This window comes from Oratosquilla oratoria, unplaced genomic scaffold (assembly GCF_046742065.1).
Source record: "Oratosquilla oratoria isolate Oo_2021 unplaced genomic scaffold, ASM4674206v1 SCAFFOLD197, whole genome shotgun sequence".
NCBI classification, from domain to species: Eukaryota; Metazoa; Arthropoda; class Malacostraca; order Stomatopoda; family Squillidae; genus Oratosquilla; species Oratosquilla oratoria.
Window position 1 is genome coordinate 78269 of NW_027467549.1, and position 10550 is coordinate 88818.

Here is a 10550-nt window from a genome sequence, read left to right on the forward strand (position 1 = left end):
TCCATGTCCCAAATGGCTTTCCTCCTTTGTAAGGACAATGTTCGTGTAATACTCTCTCCATATCAACACTTCCGTAGCAATTGAGGTATAATTCCTTTCGATTGAATCCCTTTGGTAGCTATTGCCTTTTTCCCTTTGACTTTAGGTGACGTCAAACTACTTCTTTATCTCCACGACACTTTGATAAAGAAGAAAAGATCGAGTCTATGGAATAATGTAGCATGTGTAATATTGTTGACTGCTAACTTGAAGGAGGTAAATCATTTATAACAAGCTATAAAGGAATGATAGGAAAGAGCATAATCAATTACACCAAACAGTGGAATAATCTTAAGAACAGTATAATTGTTCCCCTGAAAAAAGTTCCTTTATCACAATGGCACAATCTACGGGTTTTGCTCTTATTTTTCACCGTACGATCATCTAATAATTTCGAAAAAATGCTTATTCATTTATCCATCAATTTATTTATTCATTTATTTATCTTTATATATTTCTATTTGTATATTTATTATATCAATTTAATTATTTTATGTACTTATTCATTTGTTTATTTATATATCTATTACCTATTCAAAGATTTATTTGTTTATTTGTGTTCATTTGTTTAGTCACTGATTAATTTCATCACTTATTCATTTATTTATCTACTTATATGCGCATTTTCTTATTTATATATTTACTACTTTGTAGATCATTATTAATTTATCTATTTATTTGTTCATCTTTTTATTGATCTATTTATCTATTCATTTATAAATTTATTTATTTGTTTGAAAATCTAACCAGTGGATACCGCGACGAATCATGAGCAGGGGTTTCTCACTTCCCGCTGCGTAGGCGTGGGATGGTAACATTTATTTAATGTAAGAGGCCGGTAGTTGTACGAATGGAAATGAGCTAGGGAAACACTAGGGCATTAGAATGCTGACTCAACAATTCAGACTCGACGCCTGCTCGCCTGCTGTTTGATAACATTGAGGTGACGCTATGTCTATGTAAACACACCGACGGTGGTGACTGTTTTATAATCGATGTTGTAATCATAACTCTGTAAGCGCAGGTTAGCTTCGTTTGACTAATGCTGAGGTAAACAATATCGCTAGTGGCATTGTAATGGCTTTCCGGGTTGGTGCAAGGTGGAGAAGGAGGAAAAAAACTATTGGTGCAAGAATTCAAAGTCACGCCCATAAGGAGTGACATTTATTTGAGAAGTCACCGGAGATTGGTTTAGAAAAATTAGTGACGTCAGACGAAGGTAGCTTAGCGTAGGATACGGGATCTCGTCAGAGGGTGTGGAGAGAGGATCGAGAGAGGATCAGGAGACGATGTAGAGACGAGAGAAAGAGATCCCGAGTGTAAGCAGAAGGTGAAATTACAGTGAAGGAAGAAAGAAAATTCACCACCCTTTTATTAACCCAAAGGACGAGAGAACTAGGCACGGGGCCTAGAAAATAGTGAGACTACAGGAAAAAGAAGGCAAGGGGCCTTGAGACGAGTGATATTACAAGTCAAATTTAAGTGACAGTGGTGACAAGGGGTGGTGAAATTAATCTATTTATTGTCTGACTTCAAACAATCTCTCATTTAACTTCGAGAACGTCGATGTTTGACAGGTGTGCAGACAACGCCACCTTACTACTTATCAGTATCATTCTGGCTCACACCAAACTTCTTCATTCAGAGTTGTGAACGTCACTCTGTTGAAAGGATAAAAGCTCTCTTGATTAACCTTTTTCCTATGGCAAGATACTTCTTCATTCATAAATGTCATCGTAGCAAACGTTTCACAGTGATGAAACAGGTCTCTATAATGAAGTACTCAACTGATTTTATTCTGGCTATCACAAACCGTTACATTGAGCTTGGAAAACCTTGTCACAGCAAAACTCATCAACCCATTCCCACGTAGTGGGAAATGAGAAATCCGTGGTAGGACAGAGCCGTGTCAGTTGCGTTTTTTTTTTGTTTTTTTTTATATCTCCAGCAGACGGAGATGTGAATGTTATACCGAACAGTGGAATAATCTTAAGAACAACATAATTATTCCCCTGAAAAAGTTCCTTTATCTTCTTCTGCTACGTGGACGCACTTTTTTTTCCAGACACTTTTGTTCAGCAGAGGTCACGACGCCATGCTTAACGACAGTGTCTGGCGAGAAATCGTTGGTCATCTTATCCATCCACTGATCAACCCCCACACCCTTTTCGAAATCATTCAACACAAATTATACAGAATTAATTAGACGCATTTTGAATGAAGAATTTCTACCATCAGGTCAGAATAATTACATTATGACATGTATCATATTAAAACAAAGTCTATCTATTTCAAATATTTCAGTTTTATTTTTCAAAATTTACTGAGGCCAGAGTATGAATTATGTTCGGACATTCTTCAATTAAGACTGATTCAAAAAATTTTCTTCTAAAGCTACAGTTGGACTTAAACAAAATTTTGGCCTTATCTCAGTCAAGACTGTGATTTTTGGTACTGACGTGTTGGAACACAGCGGAATTTTCTTGGGTATACTTAATGTTTTGATCTATATTATCAAAATATCTTCGTTTCATAGTATGGTTTTCATATTTACTAATCTTAGAATTATTCCAGTCAGCATTGTGGCCTGTATCGTATCTATGTCTAACAATGGCATTATTCATATTGTAAGTTTTCATATCATATTTATGTTGCGATATTCTTTTATCAATACCACGGAAACTGTCACCATCGTAAACCTTTTTACAAACTAAACATGGCACACAGTAAACACCTGCTTGACGAACATTTTCCCTACTTTTATTTCTGCTTTTTATAAGATTGCCAACTGTTATCGAGCTGGTTTTCACAACATTAACACCAGCTCGTTCACAAAAGAAACTTGTTGAATAGCGTAAGGATCCACATTCTACGACAGGCAGCCCTTGATGATATCGATGACGATTGAGCAGTTGGAAACAACAAGTTTATCTGAATTCTTTAAAGAATCAAGAAGGCAACCTTGGTCGGAACCAGGACCTTCTTCACAACTCGTATGGTTTAACTGTTATCACTCGTTTCCATGCCAACGAATTCAGTTACTCGACGCTCCTTCGGCTTAAAAAGACGTATGGAAGTTATCTTTCTTCGTTCCGTATGGTGACGTACAACTGCCCTTAAACCAAGGAAATTATTGTTGTTCAGGTCTTCCGAATATCGAGGAATGTACAGACACTCTCCACACCTCACTGGGACTGATAACGTTGTGAGGTTCTTACGATAACTTCAGTAATCACATTTTCAACAAAAGACTACTTTTATCCACGAAACAAAGTCTTGGCATACTTCTTGAACTGTGGCCAGTGCTCGTTCCGTATGCTGGCATACAATTGCCCTCAACAGAGAAATTTACTCTTTTTCAGGTTTTTCGAATATCGAGGAATAAGCAGACACTCTCCATAGGCCAGTGGGAATGATAACGTTGCGACATTCGTACGATGCCTCCAATAATCACACTTTCAAAGAAAGACTACTTTGCTCCATTAAACAAAGTGTTGGTACACTTCGTGCTCACCTTGAGCGCTTCACTTTTAAGTCTCTTCATCGTGTCGACTGTTTACGATTGGCTTTGAGCCCAACTGGGGGCTTCCCTCAGCTGAATAAAACTACTTTGCTCCATTAAACAAAGTGTTAGCACACTTCATGCTCACCTTGGGAGCTTCACTTCTCAGTCTCTTCGTCTGTATACGATTGGCTTTGAGCCCAACTGGGGGCTTCCCTCAGCTGAATAAAGGCACATGATGCCCTCATGAGAAGCACAACGTGTTCATAAGTGTCCTCGCCTTTTAACAAATATATCGCAACGTTGTCAAAACTATTGTTCCGCGTCATCAGTTGTGTCAGGAAAATGGTGGTCGTCAGTTTGGACGTTTGTGAACACGTTATGGAAGGAGGCTAATTTTTTTTTCACACACACACACGCGCACACACACACACACACACACACACACACACACACACACACACACACACACACACACACACACACACACACACACACACACACACACACAGATATATATATATATATATATATATATATATATATATATATATATATATATATATTGTATATATATATATATATATATATATATATATATATATATATAGGTATATATATAATATATATATACATCTGAATTGAATCGCTAGTAACAGCGAATATATATCAATCAAATCATTTACGACAGTCGCCCCGGGGTTCGAACCGAGATCTCGCTCATTGCCTTACTGACTGAGCCATGGTAGCTACACAAGAAACTTGGAGTTGAACTCCCGAAGATTCTAATTAGACTTCTAATTATCGTCATGACCTAATATCCCAGAGATACCGATCTCAACAGTAGGACAATCTCAGGGGCGACCGTCGGAAATTATTTGATTGATATTCGCTACTACTAGCGATTCACTTCAGCTATTTACAACGACGAAAGCCCGTAAAGGTTTCGTACCAGCCTTACAGATTGGCCTAGAGTTGAGCTCGGGATATCTGTGAAGAATTAGGTCATGACGGCAATGAGCAGTCTACCAAGAATCTTCGAGTTGGTTCAATTCCAAGTTGGAGATCTTTTGTAGCTCCCACGGCTCAGTCGGTACGACGTTGGTCTGGCATTGAGCGAGACCTCGGTTCGAGCCCCGAGGCGACTGTCGGAATATATATATATATATATATATATATGTATATTTGATGATGATGAGGACGGCGGTAACGATGACGATGATGATAAATATAATGGCAGCAGTAGAAGTAATAGTAACTTTAGTATTAACTATAAGAGAAAGGAAACTGAAAATGGGACACGCACCTTCCTTTTTTATCTTCCAGTCCTCGTTAACTGGAGGAGAAAAAGGAGGAGAACGAGGAGGAAAGGGAGGTGAGGGAGGAGGAGTAGGAGGAGGAGAGGGAGGAGGAGGAGGAGCAAGATGAGGCGGAGGAGGAAAAGCCTCGTTATGGACAGGTTTTTGTTTTACGTCTTTCCCTTTGACCAGTGCCCTCCTTTCCCTCGGTTTCCACACACCTTCAGCCATTTCGCTCTTCCTTTCGCTTTTTCTTTCTATTTCAAATTCCTCTTTCAATTTTTTCCTTCTCTCTCTCTCTATGTATGTGTATATATATATATATATATATGTATATATATATATACATATATGTATATATATATATATATATATATATATATATATTTCACAATGAGTTCTTTGACAATCATGCTAATTCATTCTCTTTATCCTACTCGAACTACCCATTTCCTTTCCATTTTATTCTATTTTTGCCCTCCCTTTCCCGTTCCCTTCTTCCTTCTCCCTTTCCTTTCACTCATCCTCTCCCTCTTTCTTTTCCACATGTTTATTCCTTTCTCTCTCCTTCCCTTTTCTCCCCTGCTCGTACCCTTTCTTCGCAAGTGTTCTTGTGCATGTGTGAGAGGTGAATTAGGGACAGGGAGTCGTTTGACAGAAGGGAGGGGGAGCTTCTCCGAAAGGATCTGGGAGCACGGGATCCATACATTGGCGGGACTTGCGAACGCGGCCGACAAAGAAAATTCGGGACAGATCTGAGAATGAAAATACGTTCGTTGGCGGTAAATGAGGAGGACTGGATGCAGGCAAGAGGCGGTGTGACTCTATGTAGAATAGTTGGGGGAGAGGAGACGAGAGAGGAGAAGAGAAGCCCAAGAGAAAGAAGAAGAGTTTCAACTGAAGGAATGTAATATGGACGAAGATCGTCTATTGGCCGTCCTCTCTTATCGCACATGACAACGAAGATTTATTAAGGAACTTTGTGTTTTCATCTTCTTCACATCCTTCTTCTTCTTCATATTCTTCATCCTCTTCATATTATTTTACCTCTTCATATCCTTCTACTTCTTTATATTCTTCTTCTTCTACTTCTTCCTATCCTATTCTTCATATTCTTCTTCTTTATATACATTCTCCTTTTTCTTTTTCATGTATCTTCTTCCTCTTCTTCATATATATTCTTCTTCTTATCCTACTTCTTCATATTCTTATTCTTCTTCTTCTTCATATATATTCTTCTTCTTCTTAATTATAGGTATCCTTCTTCATATATATTCTTCTTCTTCTTTATATATTCTTCTTCTTCTTCCTATTCTTATTCTTCTTCTTCTTCATATTCTTCTTCTCCTTTTCCTTCTTCTTCTTCATTTTCCTTTTCTCCACCTTTGGTGAAGCAAATAGGAAGGCAAGGAGGAGGACAATAAATAGAAGAACACTTGTGACTAACGAGCCGGGCAGGGAGGCAAAGGGATGTAGGATAACAACAGTCGTTGTTTCCAGTTTTATTGACCAAAAACCCGGAACCCAATTGTAGGTGGCAACGGTTCTTGGGCTCTCCCGTTAGACGCTCCTAGAAGGGAGCATCGAATTGTTATCTGTGCTATATTTGTAGGTGTCTGACTCTTATATCACCGCTGATAGAATGAGTCGGAATTAGAGCAGTTGCCAAATGTTCCACCGAGCATGAGAGAATATATATATATATATATATATATATATATATATATATATATATACATATATATATATATATATATATATATATATAATGATAATAATAATAATAATAATAATGATAATAATAATAATAATAATGATAATAATAATAATAATAATAACGATAATAATAATAATAATAGATAATGATAATAATAATAATAATAATAGTAATAATAATAATAATAATAGTAATAATAATAATAATAATAGTAATAATAATAATAATAAAAATAATAATAATAAGTCAAATGGAAGACTAATTAAGATCTCGGTCCTAGCCAAGAAACCGAGTGTCATCCCCACGGGGTTCCACCTCCAGATGCAGGTGAGGGTGTTGGTGACATGTACACGAAAGTTGGGAGATGATCCTATCTGGCGTTCGTCTCCCAGGATCACCCAAAGTTGAGAAAGACGAAGGAGGAGGAGGAGGAGGAGGAGGAGGAGGGGGAAGAGGCAGCAGCAGGAGGCAGCCAAGAACTAGAGATGGATTTGAGAACGCAGAGTAACGAAAACAGGGAGAAGAAGAGAAACAAAGTCTAGCGGATGAAGACCTGATGACAAAGGGAGGAAGGATTAAAGAAAGAAATGGACCGATTCGGGAATGGGGTAAGACAAATCGGAAGACGACCAAGTTGAGAGAAAGAGAGCTGAGAGTAATGGAAGAAAAAATTGTGGAGAGAGTGTACCAGATTAAACGAAAATAAAACGAAGAAAAAAACACAGGAAAGCGTGAACGAGAGATTTTAGAAATTGGGCTCCAGTCGTACAGAGAGAGACAGATGTGAGGGAATAGGGGGATGTACATGGAGAGGGATAAGCACATATGGAAAAGAGCGCGAATTTATATATATATATATATATATATATATATATATATATATATATATATATATATATACATATTTATATATATATATATAAATATGTATATATATATATATATATAAATATGTATATATATATATATATATATATATATATATGTATATATATATATATATATATATATATATATATATATATAAGAACACAGTTGAGTAGGCCAAAGGAGACCAAAGCAGAAATTGACGGGAAAAGAGGCGAGTGAAAGGCAGAAAGAAGGAATGCTGGAGAAAAGAGAGACGAGAAATAAAAAGATACAGAGACACACACATGCGTTAACTTACATACATACATACACACACACACATGTACATACATACATACACACACACACGCACAAACACACACACAGGCGCGCGTACACACATATACACACGAACACAAACATGCTCACACACACATGTATATTTATGTATATACACACATATATTATACATAAATATATATTACACACACACACACATATATATATACATATATATATATATATGTGTGTGTGTGTGTGTTTGTATGTATGTGTGTGTATGTGTGTTTGTGTGTGTATGTGTGTGTATGTGTGTTTGTGTGTGTGTATGTGTGTTTGTGTGTGTGTATGTGTGTGTGTGTGCGTGTAAATATCAATGCGTATTTATTTTGGCAGCAGGTAGCCGACTTTATTCAGCTGAGGGGATATTTCTCCTCGGTTTCAAGTTACAAGGATTACTATAGAAAACTAGTGATAGTGACCTTTAGTAAGAACAGAATTTACGAGACGTCGAGGCGGAAGAGGTGGCTCAGTCACGTTTAGTGGAAAGGTTTTTTAATATATCGCAATATTTTACGAGTAGTTTTTGTTTTTGTTTATATTCATTCATTGGTGTGGTTTCTCCTCGTAGCGGAGTTGACGCCACCCAGAAATTCTCTTCTCGGGGTCGACTGCCAGAATGCGCTTCAGCAGCGACCAAGAGGACGAGCCTTCAAGTGTGTCCCAGAATTTCTTCCTGAAAAGTTTCTTCTTCCGCTGCATCCAGAGGCTGTAATTTCTCTCATCAGGGTCAGCTATCCTCCAAGGATGACCCGCCGTCATCATGTTGAAGAGGATGATGCCGCACGCCCACATGTCGATGGGCGGGCCCCTGTACTTCTTGCCAGTGAAGACCTCTGGGGCCATGTAGCTCAGGGTGCCGGAGAAACCCGACAAATATATTTCAACACCCTTCCAGATGTAGACGCTGCAGAGTCCCAGATCCGCAATCTTTACGACTCTGTCTTCGGTGAGGAGGATATTGTCGGGTTTGAGGTCTCTGTGAATCACTCCTCTTGAGTGCATGAAGTCGACACCCTACCTGATCTGCTCGAAGTAACGAAGGGCGTCTTCTTCTGCCAAAGAGCCTTTCAAATCCCCCAGGGAGCCGCCGCTTGCGTACTCCAGGTACATGAGGAGAGTCTCGTAGTGCTTCCTCCAGAAGATGAGCTGGATGACGTTCTCATGATTAAGCTAGCTATGTATTATGGCTTCGTAGAGTTCCTTGGAGGAGGTTGATTTGCACTTCACCTCCTTAACGGCCATAAGCTCCTCAGTCTCGACGTTTTTGAGGAGTTTGACGTGGCCGAAGGCACCTACGCCAAGATATTTTACGTCCTCCCAATTCTTGTTCCTTATGTGAGCTTTTGTTTTTTCATTATTTAATTGATTTAATTCATCAAGCTCATGGGGGAGGGAATACTGATACTGGAATGACAGGAGAAGTCTTTTGTTTCATTGAATTTCTTTTGGATCCTTGACTTCTGTATTCCAGTAGGGGATTACTTTGGTCTTGCCCCGAAATTTTCCTTGTCCGATCGCTGCTTTTGTTGCTGTCGGTCCAGAGGTCCTCGCTCATCGTTTGCGAGCGCCAGCAGCAGAGGAAGAGTCTAAAGAAAACCATGGCTAAAAATCTTTAGACAAAAGACAATCTATGGCTCTTTTGACGATAGTGAACGATTCTCAACAGACGTCATCTGAGATTACGGTGAACGAAGCAGATCTTATTTCTGCATTTAGAGTCATATGTATTTCACTATGAACAAGCTCTCCTTTTTCTCTTCCTTTCTGCATATATATATAGAGTACATACATACATATATGTATATATATATATATATATATACATATATATATATATATAATATATATATATAATATATATATATTCATATATATATATACATATGTATATATATATATATTCATATATATATATATATACATATGTATATATAGATATATATATATATATATGTATATACATATATATATATATATATGTGTGTGTGTGTGTGTGTGTGTGTGTGTGTAGTCGTATGTAATTATGTGTATATTACAAAGGATTACAAAGGCGGAGCATGCCGACAGGAGACCTTTTGATCCATATCTAGGTCGGATGCGAAAAAAAATCATATTAATAATAAAATGATAAATAAAAACTATGATAATGTAAATAACAAATAAAATACATAAATAAATGCATAGATATAGTTAAATAATAAACAAACAGGTAAATAGTAAATAATAATAAATTGACATATAACTAATAATAAATGAAAATCAGACAGACAAATGATAACAAAACAAAAACAAATAATATAAGTTAAATTATAATCATTACAGCATCTTACTTAGGTATTTATCTAAATGATTCTTAAAGCTTCGAACTGAACTACATTGCACTACCTGTGCAGGAAGTTTATTCCATTCATTAACTACACGGTTGGCAAAGTTGTTTCTACCTACTTCCAAATTGAATCTATTTCCGGAGAGTTTAAGACCATTGTTTCTTGTCTGATTATCATTCAATGTAAAAATTTGGTCACTTTTGATGTTGTCAATTCCCTTTAGAATTCTAAAGACCTGTATCAGGTCACCTCTGAGTCTACGCTTTTTTAGGGAAAACAGATTCATGTGTTTTAGTCGATTTTCGTATGATTTATTTTTGATATTTGGAATCAGTTTTGTGTCTCGCCGTTGTACTCTTTCCAATCTGTCAATGTCTTTAATGAGATTCGGTGACCATACGGAAACAGCATATTCCAAATGTGGACGAACTTACGATTTATATAGCTTGTTAATGAGTGATGGACTTTTGAAATCA

General features: G+C 37.2%; 1 protein-coding gene across 1 annotated transcript; it reads right to left on the minus strand.

Moving 5' to 3' along the window:
• Positions 1–8290: 8290 nt before the first annotated feature.
• On the minus strand, positions 8291–8749 carry LOC143022833 (uncharacterized). The gene has a single exon (XM_076181212.1). It carries the CDS (start codon positions 8747–8749, stop codon positions 8291–8293), a length of 459 nt encoding a protein of 152 aa, XP_076037327.1.
• Positions 8750–10550: the final 1801 nt, after the last annotated feature.

What these genes read in the sequence shown, in the direction of transcription:
- LOC143022833 (XM_076181212.1), bottom strand. Translation starts at nt 8,749, where the DNA reads ATGCACTCAAGAGGAGTGATTCACAGAGACCTCAAACCCGACAATATC.